The 24,990-nt window shown below is 50.5% G+C and overlaps 1 protein-coding gene across 1 annotated transcript; it reads right to left on the bottom strand.

Moving 5' to 3' along the window:
- Nucleotides 1–323: 323 nt before the first annotated feature.
- Nucleotides 324–24,550, bottom strand: LOC122548319 (dual specificity tyrosine-phosphorylation-regulated kinase 1A-like). The gene is made up of 4 exons (XM_043686851.1): nucleotides 22,163–24,550; nucleotides 3,724–3,947; nucleotides 2,608–2,727; nucleotides 324–584 (listed from the first exon to the last, which is right to left on the bottom strand). Exons 1-4 carry the CDS (start codon nucleotides 22,293–22,295, stop codon nucleotides 339–341), a joined length of 723 nt encoding a protein of 240 aa, XP_043542786.1. The 5' UTR covers nucleotides 22,296–24,550; the 3' UTR covers nucleotides 324–338.
- Nucleotides 24,551–24,990: the final 440 nt, after the last annotated feature.

Consider the following 24,990-nt stretch of genomic DNA (forward strand, 5'->3'; position numbering starts at 1 on the left):
GACACAACATGCTGTCTCGAGCTCAGCTCTGGTTTAAAACAGGTAGGGGGTCACATCGTGAGGAAAACCAAAGAGACAGGTGAAGGCAAACAGAGCCTTCTCCAGCATGCTGTCTCGAGCTCAGCTCTGGTTTAAAACAGGTAGGGGGTCACATCGTGAGGAAAACCAAAGAGACAGGTGAAGGCAAACAGAGCCTTCTCCAGCATATCACAAAGATGACTTGACACTTGCCCTATGTTCACTTAAAGCAACTGGTCTGTTACCAGGAGCAGGATCCTGCATGCTCCCCATCTCTAAATTGGAGTAAAAAAATGTTGGAGATTCAATGGGCCTCAGTCCTATATTTCAGGGTGCTTTCTAACTCTGCTGAAACTACACACTGCCTTGTCCATTACCTGCCCAAATGAGCCCTTCCCAATCAGGGAGTCAATCTCATATCGCTCCATCCACTTCTCTCCATTCTTCACAATGTAATCGTAGTTATCATCATCGTAGCCATCATTGTAAATCTTTCTCTCCTTCTTGTTGCTGGAGTCGTCTGGGGGAACGTGCTGGGCGCGACGCTTTTTCTTGGCATAGTACACCTGCAGAATTCCAGAGACTGAGTCAGAGAAGGTGAAGACGAGGGGGGGGGGTGTGGGGAGCTACATCAATCACATTGCACCTTACAGAAACACCGATTAACTAACAGCTACATTTCCCCCATCCCAACATCTGCAAACAACACAAAAAAAAAGCAGATAGCAGGGCAAGCACCGAGAGGGACACAGTTTACTCAGAGATATTCATGGCTTCAGTCACTGGGCAAAAAGGTGGCAAATGGAGAATAACGTGAGAAATAGTGCAGTTGTTCATTTTCAAAGGGAGAACAAAAGAATGGAGTAATATTTAAATGCAGAAAGCTGCGACACAAAGGAACTCGTGTGGACTTGTGGACAAAACACAGAAAGCTGGCACACAGAGGCAGAAGGGAATCAGGAAAGCTAATGGGATGTTGGTCCTTATTCCAAGGGGGTGAAAGTATAACAGTAGGGAAGTCTCACTGCAACTGGACACGGTGCTGTAATACTGAGAGCTGTTCCCGTTGCCTTGTTTAAGGAAAGATGTCATTTCATTGGAGGCAGTTTCAGAGAGAGTTCACGAGGATGATCCCTGGGAATGGGGAGGGATTGGCTGATGAGCAAAGGCTAAATAAGTTGAAGTTTACAAGAAGAAATAATCTCGCAACAAAGAACCTTCCAGCACAGGAACAGGCCCTTCAGCCCCTCCAAGCCTGCGCCGATCCAAATCCTCTATCTAAACCTGTCGGCTATTTTCTAAGGATCTGTATCCCTTTGCTCCCTGCCCATCCATGTATCTGTCTAGGTACATCGTAAATGATGCTATTGTTCCCACCCCAACCACCTCCACTGGCAATGAGTTCCAGGCACCCACCATCCTCTGCGTAAAGAATTTTCCACACATATCTCCCTTAAACCTTTCCTCTCTCACTTTGAACTCATGACTCCTTGTAATTGAGTCCTCCACTCTGGGAAAAGGTTTCTTGTTCTCCGCCCTGTCTACATTTCTCGTGATTTTGTAGACCTCAATCAGGTCCCCCCCTCAACCGCTTTTTTTCTAATGAAAATAATCCTAACCTACTCAACCTCTCCTCAAACCTAGCGCCCTCCATACCAGGCAACATCCTGGTGAACCTCCTCTGCACCCTCCCCAAAGCATCCACATCCTTTAGGTAATGTGGCGACCAGAACTATACGCAATATTCCAAATGTGGCCAAACCAAAGTCTTACACAACTGTAACATGACCTGCCAACACTTGTACTCAATACCCTGTCCATTGAAGGAAAGCATGCCCAATGCCTTCTTGACCACTTTACTGACCTGCGTTGCCACCTTCAGGGAACAACAGACCTGAACACCCAGATCCCTCTGCACATCAGTTTTCCCCAGGACTTTTCCATTTACTGTATAGTTCGCTCTTGAATTGGATCTTTCAAAACGCATCACCTCGCATTTGTCTGAACTCCATCTGCCATTTCTCTGTCCAACTCTCCAATCTATCTATATTCTGCTGTATTCTCTAACAGTTCCCTTCACTATCTGCTACTCAACCAATCTTAGTGCCATTTGCAAACTTGCTAACGAGGCAACCTACACCTTCCTCCAAATCATTGATGTATATCAGATTCTTAAGAGGTTTGACAGGGTCAATGTTGAGAGGACGTTTCCCCTCACGGGAGAGTCTAGAACCAGTCTCAGAAATGAAGCAGCACCAATTTAAGACCGAGATCAGGAGAAATTTCTTCTTGACAGTATTTGGAACTCTTTGGCACAGAGTGTGCGCTGAGAGTCCTTGTGTATATTCAAAGCTGAGAGATTAGGGGACTCTTGATCAGTTGGGGAATCAAGGGTCATGGGGAAAGGGCAGGAACGTGGAGATGAGGCATGTTAGACCAGCCATGACCCTATTGAATAGTGGAGCCGACTCGAAGGGTCAAACAGCCTGGTCCTGTTCCTTATGGTCTCATGGTCTTCATCCCAAACTACAATCGCACCTTTATTTAACTGCCAACACAATGAGAGGAGCTGAAGGGCCAAGTGCTCACCTCATTAATGTGCTTGTACGTCTTTATCAAATCCACCGAGAGTTTTCTCAGAGGCGCCGTCCCAGGATCACGAAAACTAACTGGAATCCTCCTTTGTAAGATCGTCATGTCCGATAGCATCTGCAAAGACAGACAGCAGAGTTACAGGAATCCAGGGACTGGAAAGTTCTGGTTCCAACCTGCTGACACACTTGAAACAGGTTGGGGTTTTAGATTAGATTAGAATCCCCACAGTGTGGAAACAGGCCCTTTGGCCCAACAAGTTCACACCAACCCTCCGAAGAGCAACCAACCCAGACCCATTCCCCTACATTTACCCCTTCACCTAACACTACGGGCAATTTAGCATGGTCAATTCACCTAACCTGCACATTTTTGGACTGTGGGAGGAAACCGGAGCACCCGGAGGAAACCCACGCAGACACGGGGAGAATGCGCAAACTCCACAGTTGCCCAAGGTGGGAATTGAACCCGGGTCCCTGGCGCTGTGAGGCAGCAGTGCTAACCACTGTGCCACCATGCCACCCCTTTTTGCCATTTCCCCACCCAACTTTACAACTGATGTGGGGTGGGGGGGGGGGGGGGGGGGGAAGATTAGCAGGAAGGAGAAAGCACGTCGGTCTTTATTCAGTTAACTACAATACAAATTGGAATCAGACCTTCTTTTGAAGGGAAAACTTACTTGGCGACAAGAAAAAAGCACATGGACAAAAGGAAATTCATTGAGTAGAGGTCAGGGCAGAGAGGGGGATCAGGGCAACAGGGCCCACAAATGAAAGGCTTCCCTGGGTTAGAATAGGGAAAGGCCAGTCAGTACTGCGGCTCCAAACCAGAATCCAGTAACTGCTGCTGGGAAAGATGTCGACATTGGTGCAGCTCTGGGGCTCAACTAGCAAGCTGGCATTAACTGTCCCGCAAACAGTTTGACATTGTTTGATGAAGAGGGACAGGAAGGCAGCACATGCTTGCAAGGCAGTGTCTGTATTCCCAAGGTGAGCACAGTGAGACAGAGAGAGCGCGCGTGTATGTGCGTGAGAGAATGAAAGGGAGGCAGACAATCAGAGCATATCTGAACTTAGGCAGGAACCATTCTCCGGTCATGTATTTGGAACGTACTCGCTCACTGTGGTTTCCTCTCTGGTGGTCAGAGTTGGGTGCCCGGCCAGCGGTCACTCCCCAGTGATGTCCCTGCCGAACCTGCTGCAGTTCACACATGGGCTGCACGTTGCCAAGAGGCAGGTGGCCATGCTGGTTTGACATGCTGGGTTCAGCGGGGGTGAAGCCAAATGAGGCAGGCAAGCAGTGTTTGGAGGGGGGCTTGCATCCTGAGCTGGTCCCACCTGCAAACAAAACAAAGAAAAGCCAGTCATTCAGACATACGTCTACGTAGAATAATAGAGGAGCTGCATTCCTCTGATGCCTCTTCCCCCTCGGGATGTCATGATGCTTCACAGCAAATGAATGAACTCATTACAGAAAATTCTCTGTAGTAATGAAGGAAATGGTACAGACAATGCAGATACAGCAAGTGGCCAGGACAACCCAGGAGAGCAAATTGAGCTTCTGATTAATGTCTTAATTGAAATGACTGACAGTGTGGCGCTCCCTCAGCACTGACCCTCCGACAGTGCCCACTCCCTCAGCACTGACCCTCCGACAGTGCCCACTCCCTCAGCACTGACCCCCCGACAGTGCCCACTCCCTCAGCACTGACCCTCCGACAGTGCGGCACCATTGACGGCGATTACAGAGCAACCTGCGATCCCCATTGACGGCGATTACAGAGCAACCTGCGATCCCCATTGACGGCGATTACAGAGCAACCTGCGATCCCCATTGACGGCGATTACAGAGCAACCTGCGATCCCCATTGACGGCGATTACAGAGCAACCTGCGATCCCCATTGACGGCGATTACAGAGCAACCTGCGATCCCCATTGACGGCGATTACAGAGCAACCTGCGATCCCCATTGACGGCGATTACAGAGCAACCTGCGATCCCCATTGACGGCGATTACAGAGCAACCTGCGATCCCCATTGACGGCGATTACAGAGCAACCTGCGATCCCCATTGACGGCGATTACAGAGCAACCTGCGATCCCCATTGACGGCGATTACAGAGCAACCTGCGATCCCCATTGACGGCGATTACAGAGCAACCTGCGATCCCCATTGACGGCGATTACAGAGCAACCTGCGATCCCCATTGACGGCGATTACAGAGCAACCTGCGATCCCCATTGACGGCGATTACAGAGCAACCTGCGATCCCCATTGACGGCGATTACAGAGCAACCTGCGATCCCCATTGACGGCGATTACAGAGCAACCTGCGATCCCCATTGACGGCGATTACAGAGCAACCTGCGATCCCCATTGACGGCGATTACAGAGCAACCTGCGATCCCCATTGACGGCGATTACAGAGCAACCTGCGATCCCCATTGACGGCGATTACAGAGCAACCTGCGATCCCCATTGACGGCGATTACAGAGCAACCTGCGATCCCCATTGACGGCGATTACAGAGCAACCTGCGATCCCCATTGACGGCGATTACAGAGCAACCTGCGATCCCCATTGACGGCGATTACAGAGCAACCTGCGATCCCCATTGACGGCGATTACAGAGCAACCTGCGATCCCCATTGACGGCGATTACAGAGCAACCTGCGATCCCCATTGACGGCGATTACAGAGCAACCTGCGATCCCCATTGACGGCGATTACAGAGCAACCTGCGATCCCCATTGACGGCGATTACAGAGCAACCTGCGATCCCCATTGACGGCGATTACAGAGCAACCTGCGATCCCCATTGACGGCGATTACAGAGCAACCTGCGATCCCCATTGACGGCGATTACAGAGCAACCTGCGATCCCCATTGACGGCGATTACAGAGCAACCTGCGATCCCCATTGACGGCGATTACAGAGCAACCTGCGATCCCCATTGACGGCGATTACAGAGCAACCTGCGATCCCCATTGACGGCGATTACAGAGCAACCTGCGATCCCCATTGACGGCGATTACAGAGCAACCTGCGATCCCCATTGACGGCGATTACAGAGCAACCTGCGATCCCCATTGACGGCGATTACAGAGCAACCTGCGATCCCCATTGACGGCGATTACAGAGCAACCTGCGATCCCCATTGACGGCGATTACAGAGCAACCTGCGATCCCCATTGACGGCGATTACAGAGCAACCTGCGATCCCCATTGACGGCGATTACAGAGCAACCTGCGATCCCCATTGACGGCGATTACAGAGCAACCTGCGATCCCCATTGACGGCGATTACAGAGCAACCTGCGATCCCCATTGACGGCGATTACAGAGCAACCTGCGATCCCCATTGACGGCGATTACAGAGCAACCTGCGATCCCCATTGACGGCGATTACAGAGCAACCTGCGATCCCCATTGACGGCGATTACAGAGCAACCTGCGATCCCCATTGACGGCGATTACAGAGCAACCTGCGATCCCCATTGACGGCGATTACAGAGCAACCTGCGATCCCCATTGACGGCGATTACAGAGCAACCTGCGATCCCCATTGACGGCGATTACAGAGCAACCTGCGATCCCCATTGACGGCGATTACAGAGCAACCTGCGATCCCCATTGACGGCGATTACAGAGCAACCTGCGATCCCCATTGACGGCGATTACAGAGCAACCTGCGATCCCCATTGACGGCGATTACAGAGCAACCTGCGATCCCCATTGACGGCGATTACAGAGCAACCTGCGATCCCCATTGACGGCGATTACAGAGCAACCTGCGATCCCCATTGACGGCGATTACAGAGCAACCTGCGATCCCCATTGACGGCGATTACAGAGCAACCTGCGATCCCCATTGACGGCGATTACAGAGCAACCTGCGATCCCCATTGACGGCGATTACAGAGCAACCTGCGATCCCCATTGACGGCGATTACAGAGCAACCTGCGATCCCCATTGACGGCGATTACAGAGCAACCTGCGATCCCCATTGACGGCGATTACAGAGCAACCTGCGATCCCCATTGACGGCGATTACAGAGCAACCTGCGATCCCCATTGACGGCGATTACAGAGCAACCTGCGATCCCCATTGACGGCGATTACAGAGCAACCTGCGATCCCCATTGACGGCGATTACAGAGCAACCTGCGATCCCCATTGACGGCGATTACAGAGCAACCTGCGATCCCCATTGACGGCGATTACAGAGCAACCTGCGATCCCCATTGACGGCGATTACAGAGCAACCTGCGATCCCCATTGACGGCGATTACAGAGCAACCTGCGATCCCCATTGACGGCGATTACAGAGCAACCTGCGATCCCCATTGACGGCGATTACAGAGCAACCTGCGATCCCCATTGACGGCGATTACAGAGCAACCTGCGATCCCCATTGACGGCGATTACAGAGCAACCTGCGATCCCCATTGACGGCGATTACAGAGCAACCTGCGATCCCCATTGACGGCGATTACAGAGCAACCTGCGATCCCCATTGACGGCGATTACAGAGCAACCTGCGATCCCCATTGACGGCGATTACAGAGCAACCTGCGATCCCCATTGACGGCGATTACAGAGCAACCTGCGATCCCCATTGACGGCGATTACAGAGCAACCTGCGATCCCCATTGACGGCGATTACAGAGCAACCTGCGATCCCCATTGACGGCGATTACAGAGCAACCTGCGATCCCCATTGACGGCGATTACAGAGCAACCTGCGATCCCCATTGACGGCGATTACAGAGCAACCTGCGATCCCCATTGACGGCGATTACAGAGCAACCTGCGATCCCCATTGACGGCGATTACAGAGCAACCTGCGATCCCCATTGACGGCGATTACAGAGCAACCTGCGATCCCCATTGACGGCGATTACAGAGCAACCTGCGATCCCCATTGACGGCGATTACAGAGCAACCTGCGATCCCCATTGACGGCGATTACAGAGCAACCTGCGATCCCCATTGACGGCGATTACAGAGCAACCTGCGATCCCCATTGACGGCGATTACAGAGCAACCTGCGATCCCCATTGACGGCGATTACAGAGCAACCTGCGATCCCCATTGACGGCGATTACAGAGCAACCTGCGATCCCCATTGACGGCGATTACAGAGCAACCTGCGATCCCCATTGACGGCGATTACAGAGCAACCTGCGATCCCCATTGACGGCGATTACAGAGCAACCTGCGATCCCCATTGACGGCGATTACAGAGCAACCTGCGATCCCCATTGACGGCGATTACAGAGCAACCTGCGATCCCCATTGACGGCGATTACAGAGCAACCTGCGATCCCCATTGACGGCGATTACAGAGCAACCTGCGATCCCCATTGACGGCGATTACAGAGCAACCTGCGATCCCCATTGACGGCGATTACAGAGCAACCTGCGATCCCCATTGACGGCGATTACAGAGCAACCTGCGATCCCCATTGACGGCGATTACAGAGCAACCTGCGATCCCCATTGACGGCGATTACAGAGCAACCTGCGATCCCCATTGACGGCGATTACAGAGCAACCTGCGATCCCCATTGACGGCGATTACAGAGCAACCTGCGATCCCCATTGACGGCGATTACAGAGCAACCTGCGATCCCCATTGACGGCGATTACAGAGCAACCTGCGATCCCCATTGACGGCGATTACAGAGCAACCTGCGATCCCCATTGACGGCGATTACAGAGCAACCTGCGATCCCCATTGACGGCGATTACAGAGCAACCTGCGATCCCCATTGACGGCGATTACAGAGCAACCTGCGATCCCCATTGACGGCGATTACAGAGCAACCTGCGATCCCCATTGACGGCGATTACAGAGCAACCTGCGATCCCCATTGACGGCGATTACAGAGCAACCTGCGATCCCCATTGACGGCGATTACAGAGCAACCTGCGATCCCCATTGACGGCGATTACAGAGCAACCTGCGATCCCCATTGACGGCGATTACAGAGCAACCTGCGATCCCCATTGACGGCGATTACAGAGCAACCTGCGATCCCCATTGACGGCGATTACAGAGCAACCTGCGATCCCCATTGACGGCGATTACAGAGCAACCTGCGATCCCCATTGACGGCGATTACAGAGCAACCTGCGATCCCCATTGACGGCGATTACAGAGCAACCTGCGATCCCCATTGACGGCGATTACAGAGCAACCTGCGATCCCCATTGACGGCGATTACAGAGCAACCTGCGATCCCCATTGACGGCGATTACAGAGCAACCTGCGATCCCCATTGACGGCGATTACAGAGCAACCTGCGATCCCCATTGACGGCGATTACAGAGCAACCTGCGATCCCCATTGACGGCGATTACAGAGCAACCTGCGATCCCCATTGACGGCGATTACAGAGCAACCTGCGATCCCCATTGACGGCGATTACAGAGCAACCTGCGATCCCCATTGACGGCGATTACAGAGCAACCTGCGATCCCCATTGACGGCGATTACAGAGCAACCTGCGATCCCCATTGACGGCGATTACAGAGCAACCTGCGATCCCCATTGACGGCGATTACAGAGCAACCTGCGATCCCCATTGACGGCGATTACAGAGCAACCTGCGATCCCCATTGACGGCGATTACAGAGCAACCTGCGATCCCCATTGACGGCGATTACAGAGCAACCTGCGATCCCCATTGACGGCGATTACAGAGCAACCTGCGATCCCCATTGACGGCGATTACAGAGCAACCTGCGATCCCCATTGACGGCGATTACAGAGCAACCTGCGATCCCCATTGACGGCGATTACAGAGCAACCTGCGATCCCCATTGACGGCGATTACAGAGCAACCTGCGATCCCCATTGACGGCGATTACAGAGCAACCTGCGATCCCCATTGACGGCGATTACAGAGCAACCTGCGATCCCCATTGACGGCGATTACAGAGCAACCTGCGATCCCCATTGACGGCGATTACAGAGCAACCTGCGATCCCCATTGACGGCGATTACAGAGCAACCTGCGATCCCCATTGACGGCGATTACAGAGCAACCTGCGATCCCCATTGACGGCGATTACAGAGCAACCTGCGATCCCCATTGACGGCGATTACAGAGCAACCTGCGATCCCCATTGACGGCGATTACAGAGCAACCTGCGATCCCCATTGACGGCGATTACAGAGCAACCTGCGATCCCCATTGACGGCGATTACAGAGCAACCTGCGATCCCCATTGACGGCGATTACAGAGCAACCTGCGATCCCCATTGACGGCGATTACAGAGCAACCTGCGATCCCCATTGACGGCGATTACAGAGCAACCTGCGATCCCCATTGACGGCGATTACAGAGCAACCTGCGATCCCCATTGACGGCGATTACAGAGCAACCTGCGATCCCCATTGACGGCGATTACAGAGCAACCTGCGATCCCCATTGACGGCGATTACAGAGCAACCTGCGATCCCCATTGACGGCGATTACAGAGCAACCTGCGATCCCCATTGACGGCGATTACAGAGCAACCTGCGATCCCCATTGACGGCGATTACAGAGCAACCTGCGATCCCCATTGACGGCGATTACAGAGCAACCTGCGATCCCCATTGACGGCGATTACAGAGCAACCTGCGATCCCCATTGACGGCGATTACAGAGCAACCTGCGATCCCCATTGACGGCGATTACAGAGCAACCTGCGATCCCCATTGACGGCGATTACAGAGCAACCTGCGATCCCCATTGACGGCGATTACAGAGCAACCTGCGATCCCCATTGACGGCGATTACAGAGCAACCTGCGATCCCCATTGACGGCGATTACAGAGCAACCTGCGATCCCCATTGACGGCGATTACAGAGCAACCTGCGATCCCCATTGACGGCGATTACAGAGCAACCTGCGATCCCCATTGACGGCGATTACAGAGCAACCTGCGATCCCCATTGACGGCGATTACAGAGCAACCTGCGATCCCCATTGACGGCGATTACAGAGCAACCTGCGATCCCCATTGACGGCGATTACAGAGCAACCTGCGATCCCCATTGACGGCGATTACAGAGCAACCTGCGATCCCCATTGACGGCGATTACAGAGCAACCTGCGATCCCCATTGACGGCGATTACAGAGCAACCTGCGATCCCCATTGACGGCGATTACAGAGCAACCTGCGATCCCCATTGACGGCGATTACAGAGCAACCTGCGATCCCCATTGACGGCGATTACAGAGCAACCTGCGATCCCCATTGACGGCGATTACAGAGCAACCTGCGATCCCCATTGACGGCGATTACAGAGCAACCTGCGATCCCCATTGACGGCGATTACAGAGCAACCTGCGATCCCCATTGACGGCGATTACAGAGCAACCTGCGATCCCCATTGACGGCGATTACAGAGCAACCTGCGATCCCCATTGACGGCGATTACAGAGCAACCTGCGATCCCCATTGACGGCGATTACAGAGCAACCTGCGATCCCCATTGACGGCGATTACAGAGCAACCTGCGATCCCCATTGACGGCGATTACAGAGCAACCTGCGATCCCCATTGACGGCGATTACAGAGCAACCTGCGATCCCCATTGACGGCGATTACAGAGCAACCTGCGATCCCCATTGACGGCGATTACAGAGCAACCTGCGATCCCCATTGACGGCGATTACAGAGCAACCTGCGATCCCCATTGACGGCGATTACAGAGCAACCTGCGATCCCCATTGACGGCGATTACAGAGCAACCTGCGATCCCCATTGACGGCGATTACAGAGCAACCTGCGATCCCCATTGACGGCGATTACAGAGCAACCTGCGATCCCCATTGACGGCGATTACAGAGCAACCTGCGATCCCCATTGACGGCGATTACAGAGCAACCTGCGATCCCCATTGACGGCGATTACAGAGCAACCTGCGATCCCCATTGACGGCGATTACAGAGCAACCTGCGATCCCCATTGACGGCGATTACAGAGCAACCTGCGATCCCCATTGACGGCGATTACAGAGCAACCTGCGATCCCCATTGACGGCGATTACAGAGCAACCTGCGATCCCCATTGACGGCGATTACAGAGCAACCTGCGATCCCCATTGACGGCGATTACAGAGCAACCTGCGATCCCCATTGACGGCGATTACAGAGCAACCTGCGATCCCCATTGACGGCGATTACAGAGCAACCTGCGATCCCCATTGACGGCGATTACAGAGCAACCTGCGATCCCCATTGACGGCGATTACAGAGCAACCTGCGATCCCCATTGACGGCGATTACAGAGCAACCTGCGATCCCCATTGACGGCGATTACAGAGCAACCTGCGATCCCCATTGACGGCGATTACAGAGCAACCTGCGATCCCCATTGACGGCGATTACAGAGCAACCTGCGATCCCCATTGACGGCGATTACAGAGCAACCTGCGATCCCCATTGACGGCGATTACAGAGCAACCTGCGATCCCCATTGACGGCGATTACAGAGCAACCTGCGATCCCCATTGACGGCGATTACAGAGCAACCTGCGATCCCCATTGACGGCGATTACAGAGCAACCTGCGATCCCCATTGACGGCGATTACAGAGCAACCTGCGATCCCCATTGACGGCGATTACAGAGCAACCTGCGATCCCCATTGACGGCGATTACAGAGCAACCTGCGATCCCCATTGACGGCGATTACAGAGCAACCTGCGATCCCCATTGACGGCGATTACAGAGCAACCTGCGATCCCCATTGACGGCGATTACAGAGCAACCTGCGATCCCCATTGACGGCGATTACAGAGCAACCTGCGATCCCCATTGACGGCGATTACAGAGCAACCTGCGATCCCCATCGACGCTGCGACGGCAATTACAGAGCATCCTGCGATCAGCAGCGACGGCGATTACAGAGCAACATGCGATCAGCATCGACACCGCGATAGCGATTACAGAGCAACATGCGATCAGCACTGACACAGTGACAGCGATTACAGAGCAACCTGCAATCAGCAGCGACAGCGATTACAGAGCAACCTGCGATCAGCATCGACACCGCGACAGCGATTACAGAGCAACATGCGATCAGCATCGACACCGCCATAGCGATTACAGAGCAACATGCGATCAGCACTGACACAGTGACAGCGATTACAGAGCAACCTGCGATCAGCAGCAACAGCGATTACAGAGCAACATGCGGTCAGCATCGACACAGTGACGGCGATTACAGAGCAACCTGCGATCCCCATCGACGGCGATTACAGAGCAACCTGCGATCAGCAGCGACGGTAATTACACAGCAACATGCGATCAACATCGAATCAACAAATTTCCTCATTCTGAGGAAGAGTCACCGGACCCGAAACATTAACTCTGATTTCTCTTCACAGATGCTGCCAGACCTGCTGAGCTTTTTCAACAAGTTCTGTTTTTGTTTCTGATTCACAGCATCTGCAGTTCTTTTGGTTAAGATTCTTAGGGGACTTGACAGGGTAGATGTAGAGAAGTTGTTTCCCCTCGTGGAAGAGTCTAGGACCAGAATGAAGAACCTTTTCAGAATACAGAATCACCTATTTAAGACAGAAATTCGGAAGAATATTTTTTCTTTCAGAGGGTAGTGAATCTGTGCAATTCTTTACTGCAAACAGCTGAAGAGCATCATTAAGTATATATATAGGCTGAGTCAGACAGAATTTTAATCAGGAAGGGAATGAAGGATTATGGGGAAAAGGCAGGAGAGTGAAGTTGATGAGTAATAGATTAGTCACAATCTTATTGAATGGCAACATAGGCTCAATTGGCCAAATGAGATACCTTTGCTCCTTCAAACTTATGGAGATGGAGGCGGATGGGGCAGGCTCAGAGTCGTGAAGGAATCAGAACATAGCTACAATGGGCTGAATGGACCTCCTGTGCTACATTGTTCCATGATCTTGAGCCTACAATAGTTTCATGGTACACAATGGTACCATTTCCAGCCCTTCCCAGCAAGCACACATCAACAGTGAGCAGGCATGTTCAAAGGTAACTTTCAAATTCAGATCCACACCTTTGTGGTGAAGCACAGATACACAGTTGAGCTTAATGAGCCATGTTTGTAGTGAGACGCCAATGGAGTGAACACATTCTGAACCATTGGTGGAGGTGTTCCATCAGAAACATCAGTGAGCCCCATGTTCCTCTGAACTCTCCCCCTGGCAGATGAAGGGTTTTCTTTCAGTGATCCTAACATTGGTCAGTCTGGTTTCTAGTAGGGAAGAGATGTCACGTGTCCAGCCAACGGAATTTCGTGTCAATGAGAGCAGTCTCACACACATTAGCAACCAGCAGTCGATCAGTCTGGAACGTGTGCTCCTGACATCCCATGCCACCTTTTATTTTGCTGGATGTTTGGTTTGATTGGGTCCTCTCCAAGAAGCCAGTGAAATATCTGGACCAGCTTACCCAGCTTGAGGTGGACGATGACTGACCAGCGGGGCGAGATTGTTTCTCCTACCATAGGCAGCACAAAGCAGCCATTTTGGATGTAGGTTTGCTCGGTGAGCTGAAAAGGTTCACTTCCATGCATTTCGTTACCTTACTAGGTAACATCTTCAGTGGGCCTCATGCGAAGCAATGCTGAAAAATTCCTGCTTTCTATTTATATGTTCGGGTTTACAGTCACAGAGTCATAAAGGTGTACAGCGTGGAAACAGACCCTTTGGTCCAACCCGTCCATGCCGACCAGATATTCCAACCCAATCTAGTCCCACCTGCCAGCGCCCGGCCCATATCCCTCCAAACCCTTCCTATTCATAAAACCATCCAAATGCCTCTTAAATGTTGCAATTGTACCAGCCTCCACCACTTCCTTCTGGCAGCTCATTTCATACACGTACCATCCTCTGGGTGAAAAAGTTGCCCCTTAGATCTCCTTTATATCCTTCCCCTCTCACCCTAAACCTATGCCCCCTAGTCCTGGACTCCCCCACCCCAGGGAGTACAGCTACAACATGACCTCAATACTCTGACCAATAAAGGAAAGCATACCAAACACCTTCTTCACTATCCTATCTACCTGCAACTCCACTTTCAAGGAGCTATGAACCTGCAGTTTCTTTGGGTTGATGTCATTTCCTGTGGTGAACCTCCTGTTCCTTTTCTCGGAGTGGTAGATGGGGTCTAACTCGATGTGTTTGTTCGTAGAGTTCAGGTTGGAATGCCATGCTTCTAGGAATTCTAGCAGACAAAGCAGGTCCAGAAAGCCTAGCCACTCTCCCCTACATCAAAGACATCTTGGAAATGACTGCCAGATTACTCAGACCCCTTGGCATCATGGTAGCCCACAAACCCACCAACACAATAAAACAGCAGCTAATGAAGTTGAAAGACCCTGTACAGACAATGAGCAAAACTAATGCCATTTACAAAATACCGTGCAAGGACTGTAACAAACACTACATTGGACAAACAGGCAGAAAACTAGCCACCAGGATACATGAACACCAACTAGCCACAAAAAGACACGACCCTCTCTCACTAGTATCCTCACATACCGATAAGGAAGGACACCACTTCGACTGGGACAACACATCCATCCTAGGACAAGCCAAAGAAAGCCACGCACAAGAATTCCTAGAAGCATGGTATTCCAACCGGAACTCTCCCAACAAACACATCAAGTTAGACCCCATCTACCACCCCCCACCAAGAAAAGGAACAGGAAGTGACATCACCACAGGAAATAACGTCACCACAGGAAATGACATCACAAACCCAAACATATACATAGAAAGCAGTAATTTTTCAGCATTGCTTCACATGAGGCCCACTGAAGATGTTACCTAGTAAGGTAACAAAACATCTGGAAATGAACCTCCAAGCTCAGTGAGCAAACCTACATCCAAAACCTCAACCTGAGCTACAAATCTTCTCAAAACTCACATCCATTCTCACCCTCACCTGAGCTGTAAGTGCCATCTCCCGTGTTGCGTTAATGCTCTGTGAAAGTCTGAATAAACCTTAGAGATGCTGGGCTGCCCGGACTTATGGAGCCCTCTCTTAAACTGCCTGGTCAAGTCCAAGGCATTCTATCTTTAGCACCAGCTTGATTGCAGAAGTTGCATTAAGATCCACCTTCCATACCATGAATTAATTACAACCTCAGCTAGATTAGTGCAAAACGCAAGTCGTAATCACCATTTATACCATCAGGAAATATCTGCCCACCTGGAGTTCATAATAAGCAGCACACCATTTCAAAGACGTGAGGATTGCACACAAGCTGATGTGGAGATTTGGACCGATCAAACTACTGCACCCCTTTCCCAGATCACCCCGTCTGCCCAGTCAGCTTTCTCCTAGTGTGAGAGGGGTAGTACTGACTGGCGTTTGTTAACAAGAATCTTAAACTCTCCCCCATCCATCTGCCCACTGAGCAGCAAGTCCACAGAGATGTCACCTTCCTGATGTGGTGCTGGAGGGTGAAAGGACAGCATCTGTAGGGGCAGGAGGGAATGAGCAGCCAGTCAAAGTGGAGCAAAGGTGATGGAAGATGAAGGAATGCTCCATGACAGCAGAGAACAGAGCAGTGATGTGTTTGTTAGAAGGTGGAGGAACTCGCAATAACATGGCAAACTCAGGAGACAGTGCAGTCAAAGGTCAGGGCCAGGGACTCTCTAAACCAAAGGGAATATTCTGTGTTTAACTAGTTTTAGAGATCTCAGTAGGGTCTTGGGCTGAAAGGCAGCCATAGACCTGAGAGACATGGAACAAGGGCACGAGGGAGACAGAGTGGGGCAGGACAGAGACGGGTCGGCTGGATGTGGGGGAGTGCAAGATAGGGGTTGCAGGGAGTGACAGAGGTGGACAGACAATGACGGCAGGATGGCAGGGAACAAGGATACGGGGGACAAACCTTTTAGGAATTCCAAAGGTGACAGGCATATGCAGGTGTGAAAAAACTTGGTGGATGCACGAAAGTGAGTGAAACAGAGAAAGGTGGACACAATCCATGGCAGTCAGAGGCAGATAAATAAACACACATTGAGTGTGGCCAAGAAAGAGTGCAGAATTCTGAAGTCAGGGGTAAGAGGCAGGCAGAGACGGACTGAAAGAAACAAGAGTGATGGGAGTGGAACACAGACACTTTGAGGGATGGATGGAGAGGGAAGAGTTACATTCAAAAGCAAACCAGCACTAATTTATATCCTGTACTTAGAGCACTGACAGACATCACATAACGTGGCAAAACAGTTAGAATTTTACAGTTATCAGCTGCAGACTATTTCTGGACAAACCAAACATCATAACCAGTCATCCTTGTGTATGTGTGTCATCCACACACCACCAATTTCCACAGCCCCATTGCTCAGAACCCCTCCATTAGCAAGTGGCATGGAAGATATTTTATAACATTGAGATGTTTACGGAAAGCGGCGTCCTTTCAGTTTCCAGTTTGGACACCAATGCCCAGTGACTCGAGCAGGTTAACAGAGTCCCCATCTCAGCATATTGAACCCGGGAACAGGCAGAGTTCAGCTGTGAGGGAGTGTGCCTAAAGCAGCCATCCAGCTGGTTCAGTGCAGCAGACACACTCCAGGACACCAAGTTTCCTACAACCAAAGGAGAGCCTTTAAAGAATATACTCATTATTCATAATTACAAAACTCCTAAAGCCCAACTCTCGAATCCCTTCAGATTTATACTAGTGTAGAGCAGCCAACCACCCTGCCTTGCCTTTCCCAAATGTCCATTCATCGAATGTGGCCCTTACCACTCAGTCTGTGGACTCTGGGGTCTGTATGCAGGTTCCAAAAGCAAATTCCTAAGACTTGCCTCCTCCCAAACTCCAGTCACTAACCTCCACACCCCAACAAAAGCAAGATCAGGAGCAGGAGGTTTAGGGGAGGGGATTTGAGAAAGTACTCTGGAAAATTTGAGGAAACATTACTTCACTCATCAGGCGGTATCTGAAACACAGCCTGAAAGAGCAGTAGAGGCAGGAACCACCACAACATTTAAGAAATATTTAGAGTCAAAATCCTGGAATTCCCTCCCTCAGGAACATTGTGGGTCTACCCTACAGCACGTGGAATGCAGTGGTTCAAGAAGGCAGCTCACCCCCGCCTTCTCAAGGGGAGCAACTAGGGACGGGCAATAAATATTGGCCAGCCAGCAACACCCACATCCCACAAACAAATTTTACAAAAAAATTGGAAAAAGATAATTGGAAAGTTCAAGACTGCAGGCCAAGTGCTGGAAAACAAGACTAAAGTGGATAGATCTTTGCTTGATGACCAGCCTGGACATGATGTGCCAAAGGCTTCTTTCTGTGCTGTAAGACTCAAGATTCTCGAGAGCCTCACACAGCACAGGCAAGTAAATGCTGCAACCTGCCCAATATGTGTGGCCTCATGATTTATCTGAAAATGCACATTCACAGTTCAAGTTGTTCTCTGGTTCTCCCTGTACCGTACCCAACGCCTACAAGCACTAAGATTTAATCTGAATAGTCTGCAACTGTCAGACAGCAACAATTTGCTCTTCCAACTAACCCTTACTTCTGCAGAATCCCCTTTGCTCCTCATCCAAACTCAGATTGTGTGCTCCTTTGGCAACTCCTCCCCCGCCACCCCCCCCCCACCACCCAACAAAGTAGTAGAGCATAAGGAAAGGTCAACTTATTTACGTTGCTATTGGTTAGAACAGAACAGTATTTCCTGACCCACTAGTTGAAGACAGGAGTAAGCAGAAGAGGATTAGAAGGACACAACTGGGAAAAGTGAAGAAACGGAGTGGGGAGGAAGAGACAAGAGGAAGGGCAGGCTAGGCAGAGTGTGCGCAAAAGACAAACACAGGAACATGAAAAGAGAGAACACCCGAGAACTCAGGACGATGGAGTTCGAGTAGCCAGTTAGCCCTTCAAACCCTATTCCACTACTCAACAAAAACAACAAAGACGTGAAACAAAGCTGAGAAACTGCACAAAGGAAAAAGTGGAAACATCCGACCCCTTCTCCTGAGAGGGGTAACCCAGACAAAAGAGGAAGAAACTGACTCTCAGCATCAATCCTGAGAATTCTGTGTGTTTCAACAAGGAACGGTTTTCCGGCAGGAACACAAAGTAAAGAAGTGCTTCCACGCTGCACCAGAGAGGGTACCAGGAAGGTGTGATGTACAGGAAAGATCTGATCAGGATATGGGAGTAAAAATGCAGTGTATCTGGCTGCATTCCAGTACAGCACCAACAGTGGACACAACAGCTACACTATATTAACTGATTAGTCAGCTAATGAACACATCCACCCAAACAGGAAGTGAGGGCCTTATCAGTGTTAATACTGAGACTGTCTGCTGCTTAATGGAAAGCCCATTAACACTGGCACACTGATGGCTTTAAAAAGGTCTTGAGATGGCTGGTTCAGGGCAGTATTCTTTCCGCAAATACTGACCTATATTGATGCAGCAGCTTTGTCAGCACAAGGTGCTGCATTTCTAAATTAAACCTGACCCTAGCCACACATGAATGTATTCAGTCAGAGGCCCAAAAGCCTCATCAAAGAGGCCAATTTTAAGAACCATGATGAGAGAGAAGAGAGGTTTAAGGGAGCTTAAAGACAAGAGATTTCAAAACACAGCAGCCAATGACAGAGTGAAAGAAATCAGGATTGGCATACTCAAGAGACTAGAATTGGAATACAGCGGAGATCCCAGAGGAAGTTACAGAGATAGGAAGGGCGTACAGGCTGGAGGAAGATACAAAGATTGGAAGTGGGGCAAGGGGAATTATGTACAGACTGGAGAAAAATACAGAGGTAGGGATAGATATAGGGACTGGAGGAGGTGACAGAGATAGTGAAGGCGATGGAGATGGAAATAGATAACTCTGTAATGGCATTAATTCACAACAGGAAAATCATCGCAGGGTGAATGCAACATCAAGACTGCAAACAAACTAACTTAATCGCAGCTTTGGAGAAGTCTGGAGTCGATAGCTTGGGAAGAAAGATTGTGCTGGGGACCAAAAGCAGTTTTCCTAATATTTAACTGGAAGACATTCTATACACTGAATGTGGGATAAACAGTTTGCTAACGTAGCAAGAGTACAGCAGGGAGTCGAGTGAGCTAGTGCTGAGGTACTGCTACGTCAGAGTACATAAGAAACCTGGCACTGTTTTCAGACAATGGACCGGATGATGTAGGCGAGATATATGAGGGGGCCAAGGATACAGCCTCAATCATTAATTCTTAGGGAGCAGGTGATTTACTGTAAAACTGAAGACTGCCTGCACTCTGCCATCACAACAGCATCATGTATAAAGGCTTCCTGTGACACTGGGCAGCTCAGACCACACTTCATTTGCAGAGGTAGCACTCCTTGTTGTTAACAAGAGAAAAGGAACTGGATGCACAATGCGCTCACCCCATTTGTCAGAATAGCACTCACTGGAGATATCCAGGCCTGTGATGGGCCCTTCACACCATACCCCCATAGGAGCTGCAAAAACTGACACTTACAGGTGAAGTGGACACCATAGTACCATGAAGTGATCGAAAACACACATCACAATCTTCTCACTCAGATCACACCTTCATACTTAGCCAGTAGCGTCTATACAGGGCTACACTCTCAGACATGTCTATCATAGACCCCATAGAAGACCAGCAGTGGAATGGCCTGGGGCAGAGCTTCCTGGCAGGAACAACTCTGTTGGCGCTCCAACTACGTTCTGTTCACCTCTCAAACTTTGGAAAGATAATTCCAGGAAATGACCTCTCAGGGAAACAACCATCCAAAGTTACAGCAACATTTACAACATCACTAAGAATCACAGCTACTGTCAGGCATTATCCATTGCCCAGTACCTGAACAACCAGCAACTCTGGCTGATCTCCTCTCTCTCTCTCTCTCTCTCTCTAACCCAGGGATGACTGGACAGTGTTTAGGACAGGAACTCCCAGCAGAGTTGCACATAGCAGACGAATATAAATATTCTTTGCCCCTGCCATCCATCTGGGAGGACCATGGTCTTTCTACTCCCTCCCACATCTCTCTATTGCCTGTGTCATTCGAACATTGTGTTTGGCTGTCAGCCCTGTACCAGCAGACCTGATCTACAGTGTCACTGATAAATCTTTGTTCTGATGATCTGCTCTGACCGTCAAATTCTCCAATCCTGTGAGGGGCCACATATACCCTCCTTTTTTTTTGTCAATAACCTAGAACAATTTTTGGACGACATTTTCAGATTGTGTCTCTTCTCAGTTTTTAAAATATTTCCTGTTCACTTGCTGATTCTACCTTTGGGTAATAAGTATCTGGCAAGCGGAGAGGGCGGTTAAGTGAACAGAACTCCTAAAGCCCCACCCACCCCACCTCTCCTGGCGAGAAGCATACCCTGACCCCAACGTTAACACACTCTCTCTTACCGCGAGACCAACCCCCTCACTCAGTCCTCTGCCGCAGGCCATAGTGAGAAGTATAGAATCTGCCTGACGGGTCTCACAAACTGGTACCAGACCATCCACTTGTGCCCACTGGTGGGCTACCAGAGAGACATGTTTGTATCAAAACGGTTTCTACACCAACACTGCAAGTGAACGGTGTCCTAAAGCAGTGACATTGTCTGCTCTATGTCTCCTGGGATAAGTGTATGAAGCCATGTTAACTGCGTCACCATTTGATTTATTATTTAAAATGAGGTTGTCTAATCATAAAGCTCTGTTACAAGATGGAAGCATTAACAGTTCGGATTGCTGAATACCAAATCTCTGGAATTGGATGGCACAGAATCGGCACAGAGACCCATTCACCTGGCAATGCAGCATGCCGCCTGGAGTCTTCGCCCTGACAGCTAGAGACCGGTGCAGTCTCTACCCAGGATGACCAAACCACAAGAATTCAGCAGTGTCCTAGAAGGGCCCCCACTACCCGGCTGTCAGGATGGGCTGAATCATAGCCACAGTGGACTAGATCGAGGAGGCAGCCTTCACTAAAGCACCAGACATATGAGGCCAGGATTGAACGGCTCAGGGAGGCAGTATATTAGTTGCAAACAATCAGCACGCCTCACTCCTTTACCACTTGAACCAGGAAGGAGGATCACAATCAATAATACAAGAAAGGAAGCACTGTCCCCACTGACTCCTCAAGGCAACAGGGTGGGAAACATCAATGCAGTTTGCAAGCTGGAGAAATGGAAGGACAGTGATTCACTGCTGGTTAGACAAGTAACATGGGAACTATTTATTCCAGGACCCACACTGCTCAACAGTACTCAGACAATACAACAGTTAACCCTCGAGTTAAATCTCCAAATCATAAATCCATCTCCTAACACAGTACTGGGACTCACTATGATAGACCTGTATCTGTTAAGACAGCCCCTCAGCCGGATGAACATCTGCAAGCCCTTTCTACACAGGCCGAGTTGGAAAGACCAGTACTTCCAATGGAGAGTCGTGGACACAGTCACACACCCAGTATGGAAACACTGGTGACATTCCTGAATAAACACCACCCCCCCACACTTCCCCAAGCCCCCAGCACAGGCAGAGCATACTAACTTCGAGAGGCCTTCTTGCTGCAGTGGGTGGCAGGCAGGTAACAAATGGGATCCTGCTTAATCCATTCTGACTGTAGGGCAGCCAGCATGCTGGGGGGAGACTGTTCAACTTCACTGGCGGAGGTGATCACCATTGGAACTAGCTTGGCACAGTAGGGACAGCTGCAGAAAACACAATGTGGGCCTGTTAGGCTTCACAAATCAGCGACAACCAAAAAGGGAGCAAGACCGAAAGAACAATCCTGCACGATGGAGTGAGCACTGAATGGAGGTGCCTTCGACCAGACTGGGAGATTCAGCCAAGTGTGGAACTACAGAAACATTGGACAGCAACTCCCACAGCAGAAACTTCAAATGATGAGCGAGCTGGTGAGAGCAGTGACCAGGATCTGGATGTTGAACAGCCACAGTGGGTGGAAGCTGAGAGCAGCAAGTGGCCAGACAGATGCTGCAGGTAAATAAATACTCAAGTCGATATAATCCCTTCAATATTTGTCCATGGGAAGTTATCACATTGTAATGTACATCCAATGTTCCCCCAAGAATCACAAAAAGATTGAAAATTTCCACTAAAATGAAACGGAAGGAGTCCAAAGGCTGCTCAGCTGCTTCAGGTTTGAAAAGGATCTGTAGGTTCAAAGTCAGACAAAGTTGCTGAAATGACCTTGTAGGAGGCGAGGTGAACAGTTCTTATCCAATATCTTGTATGCCCACAGGGGTCAGGTTCCTGTCTCTAACTTTGACAAGCAATGTGAAAAGTGGGCTGCTTGCTGCTAATTCTCGGGTCCTCCTTTTGCTCCGATGTTGGGCAGTAGAGGGGTTTTGTATGTGGTGTGTGTGTGAACTAGACAAGAGGCACGAGTTTAAATGTCCTCTCTTCGGCTAATATATCCCAGAAACGACACGCTCACGTCAGAGGCCAGCTTCTTTTTCTACCTGCGCTGCCACAGCCCCCTTACTATCAGGGCGAACCTCTGCACCCACCGAAATAAAACAATTTAACACAAGGCCCCCCTCCTCCAGTTCAGGGGCCGAGTGACTTTCTCTGGGCCTGTCCTCGCACACACACGGCTTGTCAAGGTAGGAAGCACCAGGAGATGGGTTCCCAGTTGCTTCGGAGAAGATAGGGGCCCCCGTTTGTCACAGCAAAGCTTTCTACACCTCCGTTTGCTATTGTAGACTTGTCTCGGTGCAATTCAGCTGGTGTCGATCTCTCGGGAAGGGAGGGTAAGGAGGACGCGGACGCTCCAGTGAAACCTCCACCGTCTCCGAGCTGAAAACCCAACCTGATGACAGGTTGCCCAAGTTGCTCACGGGTGGGGTGGAGAAAGTTCCCAGTCAGTCAGCGGCTCAAGGAGTAAGTGGCGGTCACCCCCGGAGCAGTAGCAAGGAAACACACACACACAGACAGAAAGATACAGGGAGAGACAGCTTGCACTAGTCCGGAACCCAGAGAAGGGTGGGTGGGAAAGAGCCGGGATTAAAAGAAAAAGTTCCTCTTCTTTCTCCCCCGACGCCCGTTCTGCACAGGAGCGTGTTCAAACAGTTGGTGGGGTTTAAAGGCTATCAGTTGTCTTGGCTGTTAGGTCGCAGGAGCTGCTGCTTCCATTGTATTCCTGCTCCGGGCTGCTTACTGGTATCCATTTCCATTCCATCTCCCTGCATTGCTTCGGTTCTACCCAGGGAAGGGAGGGGAACGGTGCGACTTTCTTCAAACTTGCTTGCTTATTATAAAAAAGAATCTCCAGCTGGATGGGGACACTCCCTTTGGGTCTCCGTTCTCTCTCTCTGTCCTCAACGTCTCTTGCAGCCCCGGCACAGCCTGCGGGTGGATGGGAGGGTGCGGGTAAACTTCTTTTAATCCGTATGGGAAGGAGTTCCCTCTGGCTGCCGGGTAAAATACACTCAATTATTCATGGCTGCAATTTCCTTCTTCTCTATCTGTCTGCCTCCCGGTTGAAGCTTCGTTACACTAACCCGCCGGTCTTTGTTTCTTGTTTTAATTAATGTTTTAATCCAGTAAGTGGGATGAGGCGCAAACAGACAACAGCAGCTGTGGAGGGGAGCTGGCTGGAAGAAATCAGTTCGAGTCCACACCCAGGCAGGAAGCCGAGGCTCGACTGAACCTGGAGCAAGGGGGAGGGAGGGTTACAACACACACACACACAAAAACAGGAGCTGGGCAGCAAACGCAAGCCTCCCTGGCTGCTTTCCACACATTGCAATCACAGCACTGCAGCAAACTGGAGTGTGTGCAAGTCCACAGGGGGAGGCTGAAAGGGTCCTGCCTTGCCTCCTATCCTTGTAGGCTGCCTGAACCTCCCCAGGCTCGCTCGCTCGCCCTCTCGCTCTCCCCTGTCCTAGGCTGGCGTGGCATGGTCCAGATCCCTGTGTCCACACCAGCTCCATTTATAGTCAGGAGACAGCAGTAAATTTAGCAGCAGCCAGGAGGCTCGCCCCCGCCTTGGCCTCAGTCTCAGCGCGCTCCCAGCACCACAATCAACACCTCTCTCTGTCTCCGTCCAACATACTTCCCCGAGCTCCTCCATTGCACCCTCTTGTTCTTGTGTGTATGCGTGAGGAGAAACAACATGGATAAAAGGATCAAATATGAACTGTCGTTTACTTCTTCCCCCTTCCCCCAGCCCGAAATGAACAGATTGCAGCCAGGACTGGCTGCACTCGGGCCAACAGGACCCACACCAACACTAATCCAGTAGGGAACACCTCTGTCCAGGGGTTGCTGGAAGGCAGGGTAACCAACAGGAATTAGATCCTTAAACTAAAAGCAAAATATCACTAATGCTAGAAATCTGAATCAAACACAAA

The sequence above is a fragment of the Chiloscyllium plagiosum genome, unplaced genomic scaffold (assembly GCF_004010195.1).
Source record: "Chiloscyllium plagiosum isolate BGI_BamShark_2017 unplaced genomic scaffold, ASM401019v2 scaf_58, whole genome shotgun sequence".
In the NCBI taxonomy this organism is placed as follows: Eukaryota; Metazoa; Chordata; class Chondrichthyes; order Orectolobiformes; family Hemiscylliidae; genus Chiloscyllium; species Chiloscyllium plagiosum.